We start from the raw sequence: 26,500 nt of genomic DNA, 5'->3' as shown, positions 1-26,500 counted from the left end.
CACGCATGATTGGACAGCAGTGTTTCCGTGTTGTTGTCATTGGATTGGAGCGACTGTCAATCATGGATGGAACTGCGCAAGAACATTTTGTGGGGTTTTCTGGTTTGGTAGTTAGTTATAGCATCTTGACACAAATCTCCAGCTCATCTCAAGGTTGCAAAGATTTTATTTTACATACTCCAAAAGCTTTCTTGTATGAAAGCCTGCGTTTTTCTTGGGCATTACGGTAACTGGAGGTAGGCGGACTTTGCGTCGGAATGTACCATTCTGGCAACACACCGGGAAGGATTTTGTTGTGACAGCGGAGTTACAACCCGGCAGGGGAGACGGTAAGACGGTGTCTTAATTCTGTATCATTTCTGTGAAAATCACTCAGTGTTAGGCATTGCAATAATGTAAATTATGTTTCCGTTCAAATGTTTCGCCTGGCCGAGTCTCCTAAATTAATATAATAGTGACAGTTTATCACCTCGGACGTGCAGATAAGTACCACCATCAAAATATTGTAAGCTAGCGTATAATAGCTATCCCTGTGAGTCATCCGGCTAACTTGGCTAATGTTACCAGCTAATCGGTGCAGAGGTGAAAGGCAGCTACTGATACTTTCGGTTTATGTCATCTGTCGTTGTCTGTGTCGGTCTGGGATTGCACAAAACCAAGGATTTGAGCTAGCTCGCTGGTGAACGTTAGTATCTGCCTCGCCTTCTGCCGTTGCATTATGAAGTCGTGACTGTCCGATGGATGGTGTTTAAGACCCCCCTCCTCCCCGGCCTAACTGTCAACTGTCGTTATCGGTCGCGGTGCTCCTGCTGTTCGCAATCTTAAATTACCTGCGATACTCATTTTAATATTGTTTAATTATAGGTGTGGGCCTCAGCTGCATCTGCACTTGATCTCACTTTAAGCTTCGGATTTCGCAATGCAAATTCACCCTCGTTGCGGGTTAGGGAATACATTTATTGCCCAATTATGAGGTTTATTTGAAATTTTAAAAAAGAGAAACCCCAAAAATGATTAAATCCACAGTCAGAGTGGGGCAGAATTATGGAAACTCGCCATTACGTTTGGTTCAGTCTCAGCGTTAGCTATACAAACTGTAATAACTGATCCTGAGTCAGACATCTGTGGCAGACAAAAGGTGGTCAGGTTTGAGGTCACATTTCTGTCAGTAAACATAAAATCTAATGCGTTCGTCATCGTGAAATTGCAGATGATTTGTGTGAGAATATCTCTTAACTGATCTGATCTGCTGCTCTTTTTTTTTTTCTTCAGGTAATAAATAAAGGTTTATTTCCCAGCTTGAATCAATAATGGCCTTCAGCAAGGGATATCGTATTTACCACAAGCTGGACCCACCACCTTACAGTGTCATTGTGGAAACTAGGACCAAGGAGGAGTGCCTCATGTTTGAATCGGGAGCTGTTGCTGTTCTGTGTAAGGGATCCTGTTTGATTACGCTAAGATAATAAATGGCTTACATTCTCTTTAAACCATTACTTTAAATAAGGATACTACAGTTGCAATGGAACTAAAAGAGGTTTATCTCCAACTGCATGAATAACTAACTGGATGTGCTTTAATGCTAAGATTAAGTCAAAGGGTGCATTGTTTTTCTTGTTTGCTTGTTTTTTTTTATCTTTAAGCAATCTCTAATGTTTTCCTTACATTTTGTTGCCATTGTTTGCATTCTAGCATCAGCAGAGAAAGAGGCTATTAAAAACACATATACCAAGATAGTTGATGCCTATGGAATTCTGGGTGTCCTTCGCCTAAACCTGGGTAAGAAACGAGAGAATATTTTTTGTTTGTTGCTGCTTGGCGGGTCCATTCCTGGTTGACTGTGAACTTCTTCTGATTTCTATCATCTGCTCTCTTCTAAGCTGCTTTCTCATGTGCCCTTCAAAGCACTTGTTATCACAACAAGAAAAAAAAACCACTGTAAATGATTAAAGCTCAGATTTGACTGGTGATATATATATATTTAACCCTATTTGCTGAGAATTTTAATGGTTTTTTTGTCTATTTTCTTTCTGAATGGTCCATCATTGATTCCTCTCTTTTATTCTTTTTTGTGGATCTATAATACGTTTCCTTTTTTCTGTCATATATACATCGTTACAGTGGTGGATGCTCATATTAAACTTGGCCAAAGTTTCAAACAGTGAGGTCAGCATATGTACAAGTAATTCCTCAGAGCTAAAATCTTAGACTTCAGACTGTTTTAAACACTCAATTTTTTTTATTTCGACTCTTGCATCTTTATGATGTTGAACAGGGGGTTATCCTTCCTTTACCCATATCAGGCACAAACCTCTGGCTATGAGCATATAATATAATATAATGTAATGTAATATAATATAATGTCAAAGAATAAAAAAACATGAAAACTGGGAATAAGCAAACAGGTCTGAACCATATATAGTAATTTTAGTTTTTTCATATTCACACTTTTTAACAGGTGACTCGATGCTCCACAGTCTTGTGGTAGTGACAGGCTGCAGCTCTGTGGGCAAGGTGCAGGATTCAGAGGTTTTCAGGGTCACACAGACGGACTTTATATCCCTGAAGAATGATCCAGGAGATGAAGAACGAATCTCCGAGGTGCGAAAAGTCCTAAATTCAGGACACTTCTACTTTGCCTGGTCTTCCACTGGAGTCAGCATGGACTTGAGTCTCAATGCACATCGCAGGATCATCGAAGACACTACAGATAACCGCTACTTTTGGTAGGAGCTTAAAAAACGTTACTGTTCCAAGGTTACATAGATGCTATAATTTATTATTTCTCTTATTTTGAGATATGGGGGATTTTGTGGTTTGCAAAAGTGCATTCTGTACTTACTGTTAAATCTGACTTTCTCAATCATTAGGAACCAGTCCCTGCACTTGCACCTAAAGCATTACGGCGTTAACTGTGACGACTGGCTGCTGAGGCTGATGTGTGGCGGTGTGGAGATCAGGACCATCTATGCAGGGCACAAACAAGCCAAGGCGTGCATCTTCTCACGCCTCAGCTCAGAGCGTGCCGGCACGCGATTCAATGTCCGAGGAACAAATGATGATGGACAAGTGGCCAACTTTGTGGAAACTGAACAGGTGAAGTGAATTGATTCAAGTTTTTGGAACCTTATTCTTGATTCAAGAATGAAATGGTAAATAGCTCAAAAATCAGTTGATTTCTACTTTAATTATATTTGCTTCCTGAAAATGCAGCTATAAACACACACACGTGTAAAATACTGTGGAGTAATTTCCCTGTTCTGTGTTATATGGCTGTATAGATTGATATTTTATAATATTTATATATATTTTATACATGTGGGATTTTTTTCCTTTTTTTTTTTTTGTTTTGTTTTGTTTTGTTGTTGTTTTTTGTTTGTTTAAGAGAGCAATTTCTTTTCATAAAATGTCACATTTTAACCAAACTAAATCCAATTTTTAATCTTGGTTTGAACAGGTTATTTTCCTGGATGACAAAGTCTCATCCTTCATACAGATCCGTGGGTCAATTCCACTTTTCTGGGAACAGCCAGGAATCCAGGTAATTAAAAGATAAATCTATCCCATACAACTATCCTATGAGGTATATATATATATATATATATGGGTCGGTTTGGCTTGATGGCAAAGTGTGTGTGCATTGGAAAACTGATGAAGCTGACACAGATCATTTGCAAGACAAGCAACAAATGTTTTCTCTATAAAAGTGGCCTCTGGGTCTGTTAAGACAGCATGAAGGGAAGGAGACTCCCTGTCATTACAGTGCATACACTTGTCACCGTTTTAACAGATTTTGTTGCTGTGTTCAGAAAAAGTCCGTTAAGGGTGTTTTGTTGCAACTGAATGAGAATCGGCACCCTAATGGACTGGCTGAGAACCCCCACCTGGTATAACTTTTTTTGGTTGTTTTTTTTTTGTTTTTTGTTTTTCTGTTTGTTTGTTTTGGCTCTGCTGGTGCTGGTGCTTTTATACTGCAGATAGGTTTTCTTCTGTGCAGTGCCAAAGGATATCGGTAAAAAACAGGGAATTCCTTGATAGAATTTTCTTCAAGTCCTATACACAGTATCTGTACAGAATAAAAAGCATTTTGGACATTTGAATCAGGATCCTATATGTAATGTACAACACAAAGGGCATCACAGGGATTCTCTTGCGTTTATCCTGACATTGCACAATCTGGAAAATTAGATCAGGAGTGGGGGAGGTTAATGGCAGTGATAGTGGTTGGTAAAGGGCATTCTTCTGTTTTCCTCAGCTCCCAGACATCTTTGGTCAGGTGAGAGAGCCTGATCTGAAAACATTCCCGAACCACTTCCCTTCATTGTGTCTGCTGAGATTCCCCAGGCAACTGGATAGGTGTTAATTAATAATATGGACTAGGCTTATCAATTTGCCAGGGCCTCTAAAAAAAAAAAAAAAAAGCCAAGACCACATTAGTCACCTATTCTGTCCACAAAGTCTTTGGTTTGGTCAAAACACTGGGTAGTGGGGTCGGGGTTGTTTTCAGACAAAACTGTAGCCCTTCTGCTTTGAAGCGCTGCCTTAGCTCTTAGTCCCCTCTACCAGTTGTGGCTTTTAAGCTCTCATCCCCATACTGTCTAATATTCCCTGAGCAGGTTGTGCAATTTTGGTTTATCCACAGGAAAAGGTACCCAATTAGTGTACATTTAGAAATAGATGAATTAGTATTTGAATTATATTTGTAGCCTAGAATCAAACATATAAATCATTAAAGTGGTTGGATTGGCCCTATTCATTTATTTTTTACAGAAGACAATTACAAACATATTTACAAATAAGTATTAATCATTATTAAACACTAGAGTGCAGGAACTCTTGCTAGATTGCTGCTTTATGGATTAATAGACAAAATGTTCCTTTAGTCTGTGGCATATCTGGCTGGTATAATTAACTTTGCATGTTATTAACAGAGCAAGTAAGAATAGTGATTTGACCACAGTCACTCTGCAGATCTGAGCTGTAACCTGAATAGTTTCAGATGCCATCTCAGGAAGTTATAAAATATGCAAAGTGTAGACCTGCTCAACAGTAGAGAAAGAAAGGAGTGACAAATGACAGCAGCACAGCGCGAAAATGTTTAGCCCTTTTGCACACACACACACAGGCCCAGTCATTTTGGCATGTAGAAGCAAACAAAGCAGATGAATTCAAAGCAGAGAAAGATTAGCAGACACTGCAAAATAAAAGGAAGCAGCGTAAGATTCTTAAGAAAGGAAAAGCCTTCCAAAACACAGTGAACGTCAAATGTTACTCAGTAGATCTCGATAATATTCCCAGAGAAACTGCAGTTTTTTTAGACCGTGAAAAGCATTTTCAGTTACTAGCTGAAGTATGAGGGATTACTAGAATGGGCAAGAGGGTTGCTGTATTTGATTCTCATTTTATCAGCTGATAACAGGATGTCACGGCCAGAAAGAGAAATATTTGAACACCAAGAGAACCGACATTTATTTAATCAGGAAGTGAAACTCTTGTGATTAAGTTTCTTTTTGCAAGAGTGTCCTGGGCCCAGATCGGAAGCCTTTTGATGGTGGGAGAAACCAGAGAAAAACCTACATAAGCACAGAGAAAACATGCAAACTCCACACAGCAGGGGCCCTACCTGGATTTAATCCCAGGACAGTGCTAACCACTGATCCACCATGTCCAACAGAGAATAGAAGAAGTGAATTGAGAGTCAGGCAGAAATGTGTAGGGAAAACAAAGGAACAAGTAGAGGCCTGATCTGCAGAATAAGGAGATTTCTGCAATATCTTGCAAAGCCTATCCAGTGCTACTCATGTGTGATCATGTTTGCTAATAAGACTTAAGGTTTTTCATGATTCAGTCAGTGACAGCATACTTTCAAATAAGAATTAATAAGAAAAACGAGGCTAAATGTGAAGAAAATACCCATCTAGTATATTGTATGTTTTCTACTGCTCAGTGTCTTTGTTGGAACAAATCTCCCTGTTCTGCACCTATATTGCTCTTTTCCTAAGCAATTCTCTTTTTGGACCCTATTAAGAGCTTGTTTCCCCATTTCAAATGTCTGCACTTTTATACCAAATCCATTTGTCATCATCAGGTTTTCTGGTAATCTGCAACATGTGTGTGTTTAGGCAACAGGCATTTTTTGTATATTTGACCAAAGCAGGCTGCTGTGACTTCTGTCTCTGCAGGTTGGGTCTCATCGTGTCAAACTCTCAAGGGGATTTGAGGCAAATGCACCGGCATTTGAAAGGTAATTAAAAATGTTTTGTGTGCACAGTTCTTTTTGAGTGTAGCAGTTTCCTGCAGGTTTATCTGGCCTACCACAGATAGCCACTGTAATAAGGAGGCACTGTAATACGTGTCATTTACTTGTCACAGTACAGAAAAACTCTTAAAGATATGTGAAAGAGGGGACATTAACTGCAGTGAGCCCTCAGAGGTTAGTTTATTGCCAGAAGAATAAAGGACACATTAGTTGCCCTTATTTGGCCATTGCCCTTGATATCCTGTAGTTTATATTTATTGCAGGCAGTTTTATTTACATGTTTGATTTTTAGTTCATTTCATTTGGAAGTCAATAATTTGTGTGTGTGCCTGTCTTTGACAGCTATCTTTATTAGTGCCTCCTTAAGTACAGTTATACATATTTTTAAATTCATTTTAAATATCAAAAAGTGAAAATGCTCTTAAAGCTGTTTGATAAACATAAATGTTTCTTTAGATACACAAATTTCCTGATAGTCAATAAAGCTGTAAAGATTTTGTGCCAGTAAGAATAATTTGACTTTAACCTTGAAAATGGATACATTATTTTCTTTACTTTCCCTGTCAACAAGCTCATTACAGATGCAGAGCTAGCAACATAACAGAGCTGCTAGTTTGCTGGCTTTAAGTCCAATGCATTGTCACTGAGGCATAAACCCAGGTCATCAAGAAAGATGATGACCCTAATCTCTGGGTCACACCTTGATAGTATGAACTTATCAGCCCTCAGCAGCTACCCTAACAGTCTCAAAGTAGCCATTTTGTTCACCCTGCATTCCAGCAGAAATGTTTTACACTAGGAGGTCTGTCAGTGGTCGTTTGATTTCTGGTTATTTTGGATTCTACGGGATAGACTTAGTATGGCTAAGCTCAGTATTGTTATGGAGTTATTATTATGGATGCATCATGACAAGTATTTCAGACTTCAAACCACTAGTACTGTGTGAGAAATTATTTGTTTTTCTCACTATGTAGTTGGCAGGACTGCTAATCTTTCTAATATCTATTCAGCTCAGAGATGATGAGTCATCTTTTGTGATATCTGGTTAGTTTTCTTGCAGCCAAGAATGTCATTTCTTATGCTGGGCTTTTAGACATGTACCCCTTTCCACTAATTTGATATATCACTATTAACACTTCTCCTATCTAAGCTGTCGTGTTAACAGACAGGCAATAATACGATTATAACCCCCCCCCTTCTAGAGAAACAACCAAGAAAGCATTACAGGCATCAGCAGGCTTCAATGCCCTATGCAAGCTTTTGCTTAACGCGGATAGAAATTTCTGCTCCTGGATTCCATCCACATTCAGTAGTTGAGGGAATATTGTGCAGATTTTGCAGAGGGCGAGGTAACAAGAGATGAGGGTGGCTCAGAGCAGATTTGTGAGAGAACATTTAAGCCACATGTGGGTATATCTGAATTAATCTGTGAGGAACATTGACTTAAGGGGCCTACAGAAAATATTAAGTGTCTTTAAAAAGAAGTGTTGGGATGCCAGATGATGCGATCTGGTGACTGCAAAGCCATAACATATGATTCACATCAGTTTTCAGTCACAGTCTCAGTCAGTTTGACCCAACAATGAGGCATTTTTATTCCAGAAGAGACATCTCTCATCAGGATAGAAATTTTTCATTATAGGATGAAAGTCATAACTCAGAAGAACATTGTATTGATTGTAGTTAGTCTTTCCTTTAAAAGGAACAAGTAGATCCAAACTATACCAGCAAATTTCTTCACCGCAAAACAAAGTCACTGCAGCCTCTCACTTTAGGAGTCAAGCATCCATTTTTTTTATTATTATTTTAGTGTCACCTTTTCTATATATGTGAATGATTGGGTGTCATCACTTTAACAGATGGATGAAGCTAGCAGTGCAATGTAGTTATGTCTAAAGGGTTTAGACAGGTATGCCTTGTCATAAACACAGCAGTTCATTGCATATGTCTGTGTATCACTTTGTTTTAAAGTGCTGCTTTTCTATCATATTTATTGTAATTGAGGTTGAGGTTGATACAGTGACAAGATTTTTTGTTTCAATATTCTTGGTTTGCTACTGTTCACCCGTCCTCCCCCCTACACATAAACTTTGCACAATTACAAATTCTCTTATTATTACAAACTGTGCCAATATATTATAGGCTCTTGCTGATGAATCAGAGTTGTTTTGTATTTCCATCCATCCTAATTGTTAGTATGATGTTTTTTAAATCAAATGTGTAAAGGATCAGGTTAATTTTATATGTGTACAGTACCTACTATATCAGCATCTGTTTTTTTTCCAGACACTTCACTGCACTGCGGAGGTTGTATGGTAAACAGGTGATCATCAACCTGCTGGGAAGTAAAGAAGGGGAACATATGCTCAGCAAAGCGTTTCAGGTGAGAAGTCCATACATTGTCTTTTAACAATGACACACTGTAAGGTTTTATCTGATGAGGGGACTCCAAAAGTCTCTGTGTGTTAAAGCAGATTCTCTCTGTTGCATTGTAAACCCACACTTATAATGGCAGTGGTAAATTCTTTCAAGTGGGTGGATACTGCTGCTCAAGGAAGACTGCCTCAGGTTTTTACTGTATTTTCTGGTTGATGAGTCAGTAAACAGTATATTTGTTTCTGTTGTACTCATTTGTACACCACATTTCCTGTGTTTTTACCTCTTATCACATGATCTCAAAGCCTGTCTTCTTTTGTGGTCTAGCTGCCAACAAACCACACAGGAAGTGTATCACTGAAATAAAAAAAAAAAAAAAAAAAACCATACTGCTGTTAAATGTAGAACATATTACAGGCTTAGCAGTAGCTAGACATGTTGGCTTTTCAGGTTCCATATGTTTTGGTTAATAGGCATAAATACTGTGGATATCTTCTGTAAGCTGAGTGGGTATTTGGATAGTAAAGCAAAACCATGTAGCTATGTTACAGAAGATGTCATAGAAATAAAGAAGCAATGCAGAGAGTATAATCAGCTGTGTTTAACAGTAGTTTCTAAAGCATGGCCTGCGTGTTTACACATTAGTATCAGAGATTTCAAAGATCCAAGTCCATGATTTGCATTATGAACGCAAACGAATTTGCTTTGCAGGTAAGGTAACACACCTTGCATGCAAAATAGTTTTGTAATAATAAATTATCTTCCTCTTTGTCCCTTTAGAGTCACCTGAAAGCATCAGAGCATGCATCAGCAGTGAAAATGGTGAACTTTGACTACCATCAGAATGTGAAAGGTGGAAAAGCAGACAAACTGCATAGTGTGCTCAAGCCCCAGCTCAGCAAGTTCATAGAAGAGTGTGGTTTCTTCTACTACTCTGCAGAAAATGGGATATTAAGGTGAGAGGTGTCCTTCACTCTGAGATCCACAAAATAATTTCTATACATACTACTACTACTGTTAAATAATACTGTTAAAATTATTGCAGTTTTTTGCAAATTGCATCTGATTGTTATTTGAGTTGAGGCTTCTATTCAAGACACATTCAGAGATCATGCAGCAATTTTAAGACCATTTCAACTAATAAGTACCTTTTAATAATAGCCTGTGTAGACAGGTGTTTTATTATGACCTTGTCACCAATTAAGTTATAAGTGTACATGATGTAAAACCACTGCATTGGTCTTTGTTTTGTTTTAGGACTCAGGGAGGGACTATGAGGACCAACTGCCTGGACTGTTTGGATAGAACCAACAGTGTCCAAGCCTTTTTTGCTCTTGAGGTAAGAGTACCGCTGAGCTTGTCTGCTCCTGTAGTCTTTAAAGAGGATTTTAGTCTGACCCTATCACCCTCCTTTCCTCAGATGCTGCCTAAGCAGCTGGAACAAATGGGACTGACAGAGAAACCACAGCTGGTGGCCAGGTTTCAGGAGGTTTTTAGGACCATGTGGTCTGCTAATGGTGACTCCATCAGTAAGATCTACGCAGGCACCGGAGCTCTGGATGGCAAGGCCAAGGTACACACAGTGGACCAAAAAAAATGCACACAATACACAAGTTCACAGTAATTCACAGTTGAAGTACTTATAAGAATTTTTTAAATTTTACCATCAGCAGTCATATTGCTGCCTGCCTGGTATAGCACAACCTGTTCCAGCAATCTTTTAATGGTCGCTACTGGCTCTGCTCATTAAACCTTGCACCATTAATTTCATTTAGAAATCAAGTGTTCATCTAACCTCAGTATTGCATGTGTTGTATTTGTCATTATTAAATAGTAACCTAGTATTTGAATAGAAAAAGCATAAAAATCTGCAAATAAAAATCAGACCGATCCTACCACACGTGACCTGGTGAATGTTTAAAATGGTTGGTTAGAACTTAGGTATTAAAGTATAAATTGCACTTTGTAATAGAAATATGGAGTTTACGAGTTATAGAAGTAATGGCCACTTGTGCATAGTGCCTGCAGTGACAGAGTTCTGCATGAACAACTGATCCTCTGTGTGTGTAGAACTGTGTGCTTCTGTTTCTTAACACTTGTGTGCTATCTCTTTCGGCTGTCCTCTGGACCTCTCTGCCTGTGTGGTAAGTTAACAAGGTAGTTGATGTTGTGTTTTGAGCCGTCGTGGTGAATTATTGATTTCAATGTCTGGGTCAAATGAGGAGGGTGATGATGATGAAGGGTGGGATAGGTCAAACCTCTGTTTACTTTCTTTTTCATATTACCATTGAGGTTTCCCTGTTATCTAAAAACTGCTGAGAATGCTTCATGGAGATCTCATTACTGATGTTCATAAATATAAAAAAAATAAAAATAATTGATGACCATCAGGCACTATCTGGTGTCTGGAACCTGAAAACAGTCAGTCCAAATTGTTAGTATCTGTGGCTATAAAGCAAATAGTGTTGCATATCAGTCACTGTCATTTTAAAGTTGCACCTTTTCAGGCGGTTTTGATCCCTCCATCAGTTTAAAACAAAAAAAAAAGAAAATCAGTATTTTTTTGGATCTCTCTGAAGTGGTCCTCCTTTCTTCTCTCCCACTGTAGGAGTGGGAAGTATAGATTCTTTTCACACCAAGTATTGTTAATAATTAAGGTGGTTTTATCTAATTGTTTTTTGTACGGTGTGTGAATATTTGTCGTTACTGTAGGCGGGGAAGCTCAAAGATGGAGCTCGTTCTGTGACGCGGACCATCCAGAACAACTTCTTCGACAGCTCAAAGCAGGAGGCTATAGACATCCTGAGGCTGGGCTCCACACTCAACAGTGATTTGGCAGACAAAGCTCGGGCCTTGCTTACCACTTCCAGTCTTTATGGTAAATGTTCGGGGGGAGATCTTTTATGGTTTTTATTAATTTTTTGGATCAGTGGATGGATCTTGCCGAAAATTTTCTTTTGAATAGTTAAATTTTAATGTTCATAATATAATATTTATTTCTCCCGCATCAAGAGGAAATTCTTTGAATATTTAGATGAGTTTTGTGTATGCTCCTGTATGTTATAGCACTTTTAGCCAGAAGTCACTGTGCCTATGTAAAGTGGGAAGCATAATGTTAGCTTTCTCTCAGACTGAGCGACTGCTTTGCCAGTATTGAGTGTTACAGCTCTGGTTAACCCACACTTTTCTCCCTTCTCTCCCCCTCTGTTTTCGCACACAATCTTAGTCACTGAGCCTGTCTTACAATCAGGTATAGTAACTGGCAGACTGCCACCCATGGATGGATCTTTTCCTACCCCATCATAACCGTGCCCTATAATTTGTGTTTGCTGCTTATTATTTTCCATTCATTTAAAATCCAGTGTTGGTAGTGGTTTAATCCACTGTCTGTTGCATATCATCAGGCTTCTGAAGCAGTGATTTAAAAAAAAAAAAAAAAAAAAAAAAAAGGATATTTTTAATTTTGTAATAAAATGTAATATCCATTTAAGTAGAAATTTACAGACAGCAGTGAACCATTACCAAGGTTGATTATGTGAATGTTTTTATGTATTTTAGCAAGAGTTCAGATTTGCATCCTTTCTCCCATGCCCCATTTTTTAGAACATTGTTATGGACTTATTCATAATATCCTGTTACTGGATACCACCATTCCATTGGTTTTGTTGATTTTGGTTAGATTTTCCCGTTCTAGTTCTGTTATCCTGAATGCCACCCTCCATATATACACATAGATAACGGTTTTACACTCTAATTCTAATCTTTTCCCTTCTGCAGCCTCTCCAAGAGTATTGCTGGGAATGTGCCAGAACTACCATAAATACACAAGGCCCAAGCAAATTCGTGTTTGCATCGGTACCTGGAATGTCAATGGGGGTAAACAATTTCGAAGCATTGCTTTCCGCAACCAGACACTCAATGACTGGCTGCTGGATGCTCCAAAGAAGGCAGGACATCCTGAGTTCCAGGGTATGTTGGTATTTATCAGTGGGCACTTTTTGTATATATAATCAACAAAAATATCTTACTTATTGGGTCGGAGAAATATTTTGCTGTTTTTTAACAATTTGCACATTTTCCTTTTCGATATGAAGAATTCTCATGTCTGTACACTAAATATCAGAGTAAAACCAGTGACTACTTATATTACCTTAGGGAACTTAGTAGTAATTTATATATTGCAAAATATGTGTGTTAGCAAATCTAAATCTGATTATTTAACATATATGTAGTACAAAAAAACTATAAGAAACACACTGTAGTTAATAGAAAGATACATCCTGAACTTTTGCTGTCTGTGCTGCATTTCCTGGTTGCTTCATTGCAGTAAAAATACTGTAGGAAGTGAAGTATAGCATTACAAAAAAATTTCTGGGCACAGAAGTTTAAGGTTTCAGTGTGACTGAGAAACTTTGGATGGGGAAAATCTAAAGAAACACTTCAATTCTCCTCCACTGTTGACATTATTCATACTAAATTCATACTTGATGAATTTATTAAGTAATGTAAACAAGCATGAAATAATGAGAAAAGAATGTGAATGGATAAAGGGTGGGATGCTAATATTTTGTAACTGATTCATGCGGTTATATTTTAACTTGCTATTCTTTAGATCACGATAACCCTGTAACTACAGTATAGTCACTTATGTTTGTTCCTACAGTAATAATGCAGTACAATGCCAGCATACAGCTTATTAGTCAAAACTGAAACAAAACATGTACAGTATAGGTTAAAAAAGAAAAATGTAATGAAATCTCCAAATAACAACTGTACTTTTTTTTTTTTTCTTTTACAGACAGCAAAGCTAACCCCATAGATATCTTTGCCATCGGGTTTGAGGAAATGGTTGAACTAAATGCTGGCAACATTGTCAGTGCCAGGTATGTGTGCAAGATTGTAACCTAAGATTAAAGACCTTTGTCATGTAGTTATTAGTTAGGAAATAGCAAAGATATTTCAGCCTTTGTGCTACAGAACATAAGGCATTTTTCTGTCCCCTATACAGCCTGCTCTTTGTGTTCATAGATTAACGCTACAACAAGAACACTAGTGCTTTTTTTTTTTTTTTTTTTTTTTTACTTAAAGGTAGGAGATAAGAAACATAAACATAAATTATACATGGATTGTTTTAAAGAGCACAATATGTACAAAATATAAAAGCCTGGAAAAGAAAGTTGATTTGAGCAGTGGCTGTGGATTTACCTAAATTTCCTCTTGCAATAAAAATTGCTTAGGTCATTAGATGTGAACTGCATTGAGGGTTTTGTAACAGTTATACAGTTAAGATCATAATGTAATTCTCTTTTCTTTTCTTTTTTTCCGCACACCTCTTCCTGTTCTTGTCTCAGTACTACTAACCAGAAACTGTGGGCAGCTGAGCTCCAGAAAAATATCTCACGGGACCACAAGTATGTGCTACTTGCCTCAGAGCAGCTGGTGGGAGTGTGTCTTTTTGTTTTCATCCGCCCACAGCATGCTCCATTTATCAGGTAAAAGAAAGTACAGTAGAAAATTATGAAATCATGAGTATATGGTTGTGGATGTACTCTCATTATTTGTTATGTTCCAGGGATGTAGCTGTTGATACTGTAAAAACTGGAATGGGTGGTGCGACAGGTAATAAAGGAGGTGTGGCCATTCGCCTGTTGTTCCACACCACCAGCATCTGCTTCGTCTGTTCCCACTTTGCTGCCGGCCAGTCACAGGTCAAAGAGAGGAATGACGACTACAACGAGATCACACGCAGACTCAGCTTCCCCATGGTAGTAACCATAACACTGACAGGTCAAGAAAACACCCTATTCTTAAGTTATATGCATAACAACATCTATCTTGCCCTCCAGGGTCGTCTGCTGTACTCACATGATTATGTGTTCTGGTGTGGAGACTTTAACTATCGCATCAGTCTGCCTAATGAGGAAGTAAAAGACCTCATCAAACAGCAGAACTGGGATGCCTTGACAGCAGGGGACCAGTTGGTGGACCAGAAGAATGCTGGTTTGGTACGACCTACACACAACAGTGTTGTACTTTCCACTCCATCTGCAAGGGTCCAGTGATGTCCATTTCTTCATCAGAGGAAGCACGAGGATCTGTGCAGGCAGATTTGTTAGCCACAGAACCAAATGTACATGTGTCCTGCAAGCAGACTAGAAAGGAGTGAAATAATAAGTACACATCCGTGGTGTCCACTGTTTATCTGCACACCTGTAAAGCTATCAGAATCAGAATCAGAATCAGAAGGTTTTTATTGCCATATGGGTGAACAGGTTCACAGCATTAGGAAATTGCTGCGGTACTTCGTGCTTACAGAAAAAAAAAACAAATAAGTATAAAAATTATAAGACAATATTCCTGTCCTTACAGTGGCAGTAACTACTTGAGGTATCATTCTCAAACCCTTTCCTAGCTTGGTCAACATATGGGTGGTGGACTCTGTGAGCTGTCATACCATATCGAAATATTCATACTGAAAAGTTTGTAAGAAAAAGAAATTAGGTGATCTGTATTGGAATATTAATTATATAAAATGACAGTATAATATGGCCATATCATTACACCGCATGACCAGTGATGCTGTAGCTTATTGATTAGATTAAAATATATTGGATTATGGTCTTACTTCATTTAAATGTAGTTGGGGTGTTTCATGTAAATGTATTTAGGGATTCTTGTGATCAGTTTATTATGCAAACCCTTTCTCACAGACATACAAAGATCAGACTGTTCAGTCATGAAAACTGCTTTAAAGTCATGGAGATAATGTGTGTTAAATGTGTGAGAACCCTGTGATGAAGAGCATAATCTCTTAAAATGTCTTCCACAGATCTTTCGAGGTTTTATTGAGGGAAAATTAGATTTTGCCCCCACCTATAAATATGACCTCTTCTCAGAAGACTATGACACCAGTGAGAAGTGCCGCACACCCGCCTGGACTGACCGTATTCTTTGGAAGAGGAGAAAGTGGAACTTTGACAAAACAGGTTAGATGCAAAGTCACTGTGCATAACCCAACTAAACCAAGTAATTTTACCTTCTGTCACAGATCTCTTAAGGTCTTATAGCAACGAAGGCAAAGTGTTTTAAATTTCCTCTGTGACAAAATAAAATTGTACTAATGTGTAAAAATGTACTAAAACTTTAAGCATAGGAAATCTTACTATATAATGCCTGCAGCGGTACATATTTGTGCTTGTGCATAATTTACAGCTGAGGAGATGAATGTAGTAGGAGGAGCTTCTTCATCCAGAGATAGTGATGATGATCCAGAATGCACCTGGAGTCCTGGCACTTTAAAGTACTATGGAAGGGCTGAGCTCAAGACCTCAGACCACAGGTAACTAACAACCCACGTAGAAGATGTGAAAGCTCTAAATTTAAACTCATCACACAGGTTAGAAACCACACAGTTGTTAAAATGTGGTGTTCCTTGTAAATCGAGCGCCGCTGACATCAAGGTGACCTGCGTTCTCTCATGTCTGTCTATAGGCCTGTGGTGGCACTAATAGATGTGGACATCCTAGAGGTGGACCCAGAAGCTCGGCATCAGGTCTACAAAGATGTCATTGCCCGGCAGGGGCCTCCAGATGGCACCATTCTGGTGTCACTCTGCACCTCCGGGCCTGACGACTACTTTGATGATGCACTCATAGACGAGCTGCTAGACAAGTTTGCTAATTTTGGAGAGGTTATCCTCATCAGGTGAGCCTGACATCCTGATACAAACAACAAGGCAGACATGTTTCACCTTCAGATGGTTAGTCTGGATTGACAGTGTCCTTGTTTGGGCAGGTTTGTTGAGGAGAAAATGTGGGTGACTTTCTTGGAAGGTTACTCTGCTCTAGCTGCTCTGTCTCTCAGTGCTTCCACTGTAAGTCTTTACGAGCATATAAATTATTATATTCTGTGTTAAATAAACAGGTTGACTTTATCAACCCTGTTTTTTTTGCGAGTTGCATACCTGGTAACTACTCTCTTTAATCTCTCTTGTCCGTATCACCTGCTTTACATTTAAGGTCCTTGGCAAGGTGATTGATATCCGTCTGAAGAGTCCAGGCTGGATCAAGAGTCTGGAAGATGAGATGAGTGTAGAGCGAATCTGTGGAAGCATTCCCACATCTGCCAGCTCCACCCTGCTTGCTGAAGATACAGACATGGGGGACGACGATTACGACATGGAAGGTGAAGAGTGAGCGATCCCAGTCCTTATCCTCAAAAGTGTGGATTGTAAGTGAAAGCTGTAGGGAACGGTTTCCAGGTATTAATTCATGCCCTCTTGTGTCCCATACCAGGTGACGTAGATGAGGAGGTTGAGGAGATCCTTCCCCAGCACTTGCAACCTGGAGCAGGCTCTGCCCCTGGATCTTCCCCTCTCCCTTCTCCTCGAAGTAGTCCTTGTCCCTCCCCCACCCATGGAGAACCTGCTGCCCCCAGCAGACCTAGTCGTGGAGCACAGCCTTCCCGACCATCACAAGGTAAATACAGTAATTAGTAAAGAAGTGATTACTCAGGTTGGGTTGCTAAGAGTCATCTGCTTCTGTAGCAGTCTCTGCCAGCTGGAATATAAACTGTAATTTTGTTGTGTTTGTAATGTGTGGGAGCAGATTGAAGTCCATTGTCAATGAGGAAGGAATATCAGGGAATGTTATATGTGATGATGTAATTTATGTTTAGTGTTAGAAGATGATATGTACATGCTTGCTTTCCTTTTGAGAGATGTTTTAGTGCAATTTTTTAACATAATCTTTTCTCTAGTCCAAACTAAATAGGTGCTTTGTTAGACCTTGGGAGTTTTATCAAAAAGGAACATGTTTATGACTCAAATATTTACATAAAACAACTTAAGTTAGACATTTCAGAAAACTGTACAAAAAGCATTAGTGCATGTTCTCACAGTGTGTCTGAATTGGGCAGCAACACATTTTCTAAAACCTTTTTTTTTTTTTTTTTTTTTTTTTTTTTTAAATTACCTCTCTTATTTTCACCTTTCAGGGCCTCCTGTTGACTTCCAGCCGGGTGCCCCCACAGCTCAAGGCCTGGAGCCCAAACGCCCACCTCCCCCTCGCCCCAATGCCCCCCCCGCCAGACCTGCACCTCCGCAACGTCCACCACCACCTTCAGGTAAAGTAAGCCTTAGTTATAAGAACGAAATGGCCTGCAACCTTAGAACAAATAAATCTAATCTTTAATTGGAAGTTTGGAAATTAAATTTTTGTGGCTGGTATTGCATTGGTAGGCAGATATTAACATTTTCACTTTCTCCCATGCTTTCTGAAGAAGGCATGAGCCCTCTGCCAGTTAGAAGGCACTCTGGAGGTAAAGTGATTGCTGTGCAGTTAAGTGCTTAGATTGCTTAAGCATTTCATGTAGTAGGCTCTGTTTTCCATCAGAAACGCAGCTAAATATAATATTTAATTGGAAGTGTAGATATTAAATATTTCTTTCTGGTTTTGTATGACGTATAGGCAGATAACATTTTTACTTTCTCCCATGCTTTGCCTTATTTCTGTTGGAGGTATGAGCCCTCTGCCAGTTAGAAGGCATTTTGGAGGTAAAGTGATTGATGTGCAGTTGAATGCTTACGTTGCGTAAGCATTTGATATAGCAGGTGCTGTTTTCCATTAGAGCTACGCAGAGAAAAGCAGCTAAATATAATTTATAATTTGAAGTTTGGATATTTCATTTTTCTGCCTGGTATTGTATGGGCTGTCGGCAGATGTTAACATTTTCACTTTCCTGCATGCTTTGCCTTATTTCTGAAGAAGGCATGAGTCCTCTGCCACTTAGAAGGCACTCTGGAGGTAAAGTGATTGCTGTGCAGTTGAATGCTTACATTGCGTAAGCATTTGATGTAGCAGGTGCTGTTTTCCATTTGAGCTGTACACAGAAGAGCGCAATGAATTTGTGCTGATTTGGGAACCTTTCATCTTTGCATGTGTGCTATAAACCAAGAATATGTTCATAACTCAGTGCTAAAGCTGGTAATGTCCTATTGTGATTTTAAAAGAAAAGTGTGAACAGTTCCAGATCCAAATTTTACAAGTCATGAGGGATTTCAGATTAAAATAAATGCCCGATGCAATCATTTGCTTCCGTGGAGTATAATTAAGTATACAAACTGTCATTGAAGTGCTCTTGAGCAAATAAAAACAGACTTTGGGCTGGGAACATGACTGCTGGCAGTTTACTGGAGTATTTCAGACTGTTGCCTTACACTAACACAACATGTACCTGCCTTAATGAATGAACATACATCTAGATGGCCTTTGGATTTAGCTCGAGCTTTTCAGCTGGGGTGTTGCAAAAACCTAAAATGAACTACTTGGTTCTGCTTGGTTTGCAGTGAGCAGCTATTAGATTGACTGTGTTTATGAAGTTTATCAGTTGAAAAGTACCAAAGAACCACTTTAAGTCAAGTTCAGATAATAATAATAAAATGCAGAGCTCTCTGTGCATCCTCCAAGTACTCCCCACAATGTGTGATTTTTGGTTGATATAAATTATTATATAGTCATTAATGATTGTCTTCCCTCTGTGTCACCTCTGTGAGTGCTGTAGTGTTCTCATTTGGTGTTTTAGATATTGGTTGCCCTTATTTGTATTTACTTGAAGTCTGAGTAGTTAGTACTTCATACATTTTTTTTTATGTTGTTTAATCCACACTGCAGCTTATTGTTTTTGTTTTTAATATATTGGTTTTCATGCATCCTTCTGTACTTTATTTTCAAAATATTGTTTCCCCTCTTTGACTTTAAGAATCTGACCAGTGTCCTAAACCACTGCTTGGTAGGAGAGGCAGTCAAGGTAACCAAAAAGGAGTTGTTTTTAAATCTCTTCTGAGCCCTTTAATCCTTCACCCCATCATCAGTGTTACATTGGTGGATGACAAAGTCTGCTTTAGTATGAGTCTTTTCAGTCTTGTGTGTGTGTTTGTGAAAGAGAAAGGTGTGTTTTGTAGCCCACTGCAAAAAAAAAAAAAAATTTACTTATTTAAATTCAGAATAAGCAAGAAATGCAGGGTTAAAGGAGAAGCCGACACAAGTAAAACAGAAGCAAATTCAGGCTTGGAAAACCGTATTTCTTCCTTCCCATTTAATATTCAGCGGCAGTGTAACATGTCCACCAGAGGGCATTGTGTTCTGAAAATTAATTTTACAACTGAGCAAAAAAGGTGGACATGCACAATAAAGCTAGTAATCAGGGTTCATGAGGTCCACGCTTTGTTAAAAACCATCTGCACACACTGATGAACAGGATACCTGACAACCGTGTCTTTGGTCATTATGGACTGAACAAGCATTCATAAGATTGTAGTTGTCATAACTGGGGAGATAATGTGAGTTGAAGGGAAATCCCTCGGTCTTTTAGGTGGTCTTTAATTCAGCTTGACTAATCCCTTTTGAGTAGTGGCAAAAATCCTCCTCAGGCAGGTAGGCATTCACAGCATCACAGGCCTCACTGGTCCGCTGCATTACTGCCACTGTATGCTTTTGCTAGTGCTTTTGCTAGTATTATCATTGGGGACACATACATCCCATCAGTACCAGTCCACTTTGTGTGTAACATAATGTGGTTTGATTTCCTTTGTGCTGCAAAGGACAAAAAAGCCCTGCCCTTCCTCGGCCAGATGCTGCAGGTGAGTGCCTAATAGCATGCAAAGCTTCAGTTAGCGTCCATATACCATTGAAGACAAAGGAGTTTATCTTTGTGTGGTGTTTTCCTTGGGGTATGTTTTGATACTCTGACACAAAATATGCCTGTCCTAGGGTGGAGGATAGGGTTTGGATGCATAGCCTATTGGTGACTTACCCTCTCTCCACCTGACCCATTTGTATGGGTTGCATGACTATCTAAATTAACTAAGTTAACTAAATCCGTCTGACACGGTAAGGAGGTGTGTGGTTGGCAGGGGTGACTTATGTTGGGTAACAGTACAGTGAAGTATTATACAGAAACAGACATCCAAGTGGCGTGAGAAAATGTTGTCAGTCTCTGAGAGGAGCTCAAGAAGAGAATAGTGAAAGATGAGGAGTATGCTTTTTCTGTGTTAAGCAGCTGGCTCACAGAACAAGGCCTGCTTCTCTTCCAGACCTCCTGCAGCTCAGGAATGACTGAGTCATCATTAATTATGAAGTCAGCCTCAGGGAATTTGGTCTGTCATAGGTTGGGGTCAGTTCAGTCTGTTCGAATGTGATTTAGCGCAGTGCTTAAAATGTAATGCACATCCTGTATGGTCAGTATTGATTGGAAGAAACCGTCTGACGTGTGTGTGTGTGTGTGTGTGTGTGTGTGTGTGTGTGTGTGTGTGTGTGTGTGTGTGTGTGTGTGTGCGCGCGCGTGTGCGTGTGTGCGTGCGTGTGTGCGTGTGTGTGTGTGTGTTATAACAGTTTCAGGTCGAGGCCAGACAGCAGCAGGAGCACCTGGTCCAGTAGGTGCTTCCAGACCAGTGAGTTTACAACTTTTGATTTATCATCTTTTTTTTTTGTCTCCTTTTTTTTTCTTTTTTTTTATTTCTATTCACTTTTTCATTCTTCATCCTCCAGAATATTCCTCCTCGAGCTGGGGTAATCAGTGTGCCACCTCAGTCTCGCCCAACACCTCCCTCTCACCCTGGAGCACCAAGGCCCATTCCAGAAGTGCATCCTGGGGCCCCTCGGCCTATCCCAGACACCCACCCCGGAGCCCCACGACCAGTGCCCAGTGCCCAAACCAAACCAACTGACCTGCCTCTGGGTAAAGAAATATGTGTTCATGTAGGCTAATAAACTACATTATTGACAAGAGGACATTATTGAAACAGAGAAGTGAAATCCAGTTACTTGTTTCTGTAGGGAGCAAAAGTCTCAGAGGGGCAGCCAGCCAGTCATGACATGTTAGGCTTAATGGAAGGGGCACTTTAAAGAGGCAGAAACTAGAACAGCCTGTCTCAGACAGAGACTGAATTTAGGGGTGCTCAAAGGGGCAATAAATGTAATGGTGTGCCAGCAGACCCTCATATAATAAGTCTTTTTTTTTTTGTGACAGCAACTTTTAAGCCTTAACTTTTTTTCTGTTTCCTCACGCTTGTCTCCCTTCTTCAGGTCCTCAACCCTCAGGACCACCTCTTGCAGCTCCACCTGCAATGAAACCGCAGGTCCCATCACCTATACAGCCTCCCATGCAGCCTCAACCAGCTGCCCCTTCTCCTCAGTCTCAACTTCCACCTCCAATGCAGCCCACACTTCCAGCTCCTCTCCAGCCACAGCAAGCCACAGCTCCTAAAGCAGAAGGTCCATCTGCTGCACCTGCTGCCGCTGTCCTGGCTGGACCTCAGCAGGGTTTAGCCTCTCCCAAACCCCCACCACGTTCCCGCTCCTCTCATGCTCTGCCGCCTGATGCTGCCAAGTCTGAGACAGCTCCAGCTGCACAGGTAGTTGCCAACTTTCTTTACATTAAATTATTATCCACTGAACAAACACTAATGTAATTATTTATGGAGTATAGTGAGACTATTTTTCTGGCCTGCTGTTTGTTCTCATTAACAGATTTGAACTCCTATTAATTAAATAAGTTATTATATGGGATAGAGACTACAGTGATAGGAAAAAAGATTCCTTTTCTGCTTCCTTTTCTGTCATCAGATGAGCTTAGTGTTCTTTGTCTTTCTTCCTGCTTTGCTCCTTCTGATACATTTGTCTCTTTTTCACAAGCTGGAGAAACCCTCAGGGTGAAAGGTACTTTGTATTAAACCGCCTTTTTGTCTCATCCTCCATGGCACAGTCCTCTGCTCTGATGTTATTACCCTTCATGCATTACACCCAGTAACTTTCCTTTCTCTTACTTTGTAATTGATTTGATCTTTTATGCCAACCTGAATGTTTTAGTCTGCTACAAGGCCTCGAAGCAGAGCATCATTTGTTTTCACTTCTTCTGTCAGTCGACATATCAAACCATAAATGATCTGAGAAGGGGGGGGGGGGGGGGGGGGGGGGTGATTCCTGTTTTTGATCATTTCCCATCATTTGTCCTTTCATATTGGCTCACAGATGTCAAGTGAACACATATGCAATGACATAATTTATTTTGACATTTCTTTTAATTGGTATTATTTTATTCATTTGTAATGATCTAGTGATGTTGGCAGCAGTAGTCAGTGTAGTAAATGAAACATGTACATGTTTGTAAACGTTTTATGTCTGCCAGATTAAAGGTACCCTGTGGAGGGATGTAATGCAGATGTTTAAAGCATGCAAACCATAAAGGTGATTATAGTACGTCTTCTAAAATGGTTAGATAAACATGTCTAACAAGCTGCTGCTGCCTAGGCCTGCATACCAGTTGGCACTTTGCTTGATGCATCCTCCTTTGCTTTGGAAGTTTGACAGGACTCCTGAACTTAAAGTTGCAGAGGGGCAGTGGCAGTTCTAGGGTGGGCTAAGGTAGGGGTAGTTATTCTCCAAATTAAAGATGAGCTATATAATTTCCCTAAATTTACAGTCAGTGGTAGTAATTCACCAAGAGCTGTATGAATGTGCTATTTAAGGGTGTGTAAAGAAGTTGACTGCTCCCAGTTCTAAGCATGGATATAAACTGTACAGGCTTTTAATATGGTCATAAAAGTAAGCTTTGCTAGTGTTTGATTAGGAATCATATTCAGGAAGTTTGTTTACAAGAAAACTCCCAACGGGTCCCTTTAATCTGTGTTTCAAAATACATATTCATTTGATAGTTAAGCAGTCCAGTGATGTTAGTTCATGTTTATATCTTGATACCACATTTGTTGTGATCTCTGAAAATGATTTTCTTTGTTTTGTTCGTTCTCAGACAAACGGACTAAATGGAATTCAAAAAGAAGCACAATGGAAGCCCGACCCCTTTGACGCACTTACATCTGACTTCCTGTCCTCCTCATCTTGGCACACCACTCAGTCACTGACCAGAGGATCCTCCCTATATACTCCACCCTCTGGTTGTCCACCTATGTTTTCCTCCACCACTCTCCCTTCATCCTTCTCCCACCAGTCCTCCACTCTAACAGACCTACAAGCCTTCGATTCATCCTCCTCTTCCTCACTGTCCACCCCATCCCCGTTTGCCTCAGCACTGCTCCCGCCTCCTCCGATCCCATCTCGCAGTCGCTCTCAGGAGACGCTCCGTGCCTCCCCCGGCCCTTTCTCAGCCGACCCACTTCCTGCCCGACCCAGCAGCACCAATCCCTTCACTGGCCCGCTGGTACAGCAGCATCAGCAACGGCGCCCGCTTACCCCTGACTTCACTTTTCAACATTCAGCTCCAGCAACAAACCTTCAGAGAACTATGTCTGCTCTTACTCCGCCACTCATCCCCACCACAGCTCAAACAGCAGCCCCTGCTGTTGCACCCACCACCCAGTTCCAGAGTACTGTGTCTCTGTTTGGACCCTCATCCAGTCTTAATCCTGAACCTGCTCCTTTACTCCCTCTTACCCCTGACTCATCTCCTGCCCCTGCTTTGCCCGTAGCGTTACCTTCCTCTCTTCCACCTATCCTCGTGCCTCGGCACCAGCCACCTGCCCCAGTAGGGAAACCAGCTAAGCAGTGGGTCACTTTTGATGATGATTTTCCATCTCCAAGTAAAACTTCACAGAACCCCGTCTTCCCTTCCAATTCCCTCCTGCCCCAAACTCAGACTCAGCCTTCCAGCTCTGTGTTTGATTTAGAACCAGAGTGGTTATCTGCCATGCCTGCAGCAGTGCCGACCCTCCCTCCTGCCATCCCAAATAGAACTGCAACCAGTAACCCAACGTTCCCAGAGGGACCCAGTGGCAACAACTTCTTCCCAAGGGAGTCAATGGAAAGATAGAATCACAGTTCATATGTAAAGGGCATATCCAGATATGTATAGATCTATGGTAAATGTGTATATGTGTGTGTATGTACAAAAGAGACAGTATATAAGAAGTATAGACCAATTCCCTTCTGAATCACAGGAAAGGCTTTGTATCTCGAGCAGTACGATGAGACGTGTATGAGCCAAAAAGTGTGTTCTGATTTTACATTCTCTGATATTAACACTTATTTTACTAAGAATCACTCTGATGGTTATTTTTTATTTATGGCAGCAAACATGTGCCTGTGTCTACAGTATGTTATACAAAGTGTATCTATACGCACAACTCATTTGTGTAACCATCTGTGCAATATCAAAATATTGTGTGGCCGTGCAGCACACTGCATGTACCTACAAAGTTTTACCTAAATCTGTGCAACTTTAAAATTGTTACATCCGCTGACACACACTGCGGTTCATATCCTTCATTTTGAATGAGCTCTTCACCGGATCTACTTTTCACAGTATCGTCACAGAAGGCTGTGCGCTGCAGGTTTACATTTGCCCTAATATTTGCTGTTGTTTGCAGCAGTCAGTTTGCTTTGATTTGCATATAGTCAATTGTAAGGTTTGTTTTTTTTTGTTCTTTCTTTTTGTTATGTGAGATAAAACTTTAAACATTACACAGTATGCTTGCTTTTATCATGAATGTACTTTATTTTGCACTGGGGTCGTCATTGGCTCCTTGCTGATGCCACAGTGTGGAAAAAGAGACGAGTCAGTCGCTCAGACTGCTCAGCCGGGGACTGAAGCTGTTTATCATCTCATCCACCTGGTAGAACGGCATTCTGTTTTCTCTCTGTTTGTTCGGCTTTCTTATGCTTAGCTGAACATATTCTGTAGCCCTCTATCAAAGCCTATACATAGAAGTTATGTATAAATGTGTGTTTTCAATATGGAAACTACTTGCTAAATATATGTGCGCGTGTATGCGATGATCAGTGTCAGTGGTTTGCACAGAGTAACTGAAATGCACTGTAGGTGCTCTCCTGGCTGTTGAAGGGAGACTGAGAGTCTGCAGACGAAACAGATAAGAGGGATTTTTGACATTTCTCTCACCTGTTGTGTTTTGATCCTTCTTGATTTATCCAAAGCATCACACTATGCTATTGTAAATTTAAAGAATGTGGTGAGTGCATGTGTGTGCGTGTTACAATACAAAGATGATGTGATTTGGGGCTGTAGAAATGGCAAAGAGCACATGCCGTGCATCAAAAAGAGGGCACTTTTTTTTTTTTTCCACTTTCATTTTTCTTTTAACTGCTTCTCATTTCTAATAGAGCTTAATCTGAATAATCGTAATGTTACTGTGGTGAGAAGTGATGTGTTTGAGGTGCATATTGTCTCTTATTGTGTTTGACAGTGTTTTGTGTTTGGATGTGAGTGTGTGTACAGACTTAAGAGTTGAATACCAGCGCTTTTTCCCTTTGAGTATAAACAGTGTATTTCCTGGCAGGTTCTGAACTAACAGCCACTGTATTTACTCACTCCTGGCTGCAGCTTTGTATGTATTCCTTCAGCCTGCCAGTGTCTACACAAAGACTGTACGCAGCAACGTTAACAATACAAGACGGGACTGTTTTTCTCATGGCAACCTACGCCTAAATAAGGATTCCTCTGTAGAAACGAGTATTCACCAATGACTGACGACATTAAACTACAAGCTCTGCTCATACCCGGATGCATCAGAATAACACATTTCCACATAACTGTTGTGTCCTTCTCAGGCACAGTGTGACCCACATTTCTGTCAGTGTGATTTGAGTGTTGGGTGTCAAAATCGCAGCGTTTGCAGATCCACATGTGATATCTGTCCCATAATTGTTTGAGGGTGTTTATGACTGAGCCTCGCTGATATTGTAGCCATTCTTCAGGTGTGTGTGTGTGTGTGTGTGTGTCAGGTGATGTGTCAGTATTCTGTCCTCTACTACCTACTTCACTTTTTCACTGCTGTTAGTCAGCGTTAACGTTGACGGTGATGATAAGCAATAGATTTGCAGAAAGATAAGCAACAGT

At 40.1% G+C, this 26,500-nt stretch overlaps 1 protein-coding gene across 2 annotated transcripts; it reads left to right on the top strand.

The window, feature by feature from the left end:
• Positions 1-64: 64 nt before the first annotated feature.
• synj1 (synaptojanin 1) lies at positions 65-26,196 on the top strand. 2 transcript variants are annotated; one of them, XM_030746145.1, is made up of 34 exons: positions 65-329; positions 1,273-1,434; positions 1,693-1,779; positions 2,459-2,726; positions 2,871-3,096; positions 3,458-3,541; positions 6,183-6,244; positions 8,546-8,642; positions 9,416-9,591; positions 9,893-9,974; positions 10,056-10,208; positions 11,348-11,513; positions 11,862-11,885; positions 12,413-12,604; positions 13,434-13,518; positions 13,987-14,127; positions 14,208-14,400; positions 14,482-14,640; positions 15,465-15,621; positions 15,848-15,974; positions 16,127-16,339; positions 16,430-16,508; positions 16,654-16,819; positions 16,930-17,112; positions 17,630-17,758; positions 17,915-17,953; positions 18,153-18,188; positions 18,400-18,438; positions 19,394-19,441; positions 20,235-20,273; positions 21,025-21,083; positions 21,181-21,370; positions 21,718-22,046; positions 23,441-26,196. In XM_030746145.1, the coding sequence occupies exons 2-34, from the start codon at positions 1,311-1,313 to the stop codon at positions 24,455-24,457; spliced, it is 5,169 nt and encodes a 1,722-aa protein (XP_030602005.1). In that variant the 5' UTR covers positions 65-329; positions 1,273-1,310; the 3' UTR covers positions 24,458-26,196. The 2 variants fall into 2 exon arrangements, with proteins under 2 accessions (XP_030602005.1, XP_030602006.1); XM_030746146.1 differs by lacking the exons at positions 17,915-17,953; positions 18,153-18,188; positions 18,400-18,438; positions 19,394-19,441; positions 20,235-20,273 and having other exon boundaries at positions 66-329.
• The last annotated feature ends 304 nt before the right edge of the window (positions 26,197-26,500 follow it).

Source organism: Archocentrus centrarchus, chromosome 14 (assembly GCF_007364275.1).
Source record: "Archocentrus centrarchus isolate MPI-CPG fArcCen1 chromosome 14, fArcCen1, whole genome shotgun sequence".
Classification (NCBI taxonomy): domain Eukaryota; kingdom Metazoa; phylum Chordata; class Actinopteri; order Cichliformes; family Cichlidae; genus Archocentrus; species Archocentrus centrarchus.
Note: the sequence above shows the minus strand (reverse complement) of the source record. Positions and strands in the feature narration are given on the sequence as shown.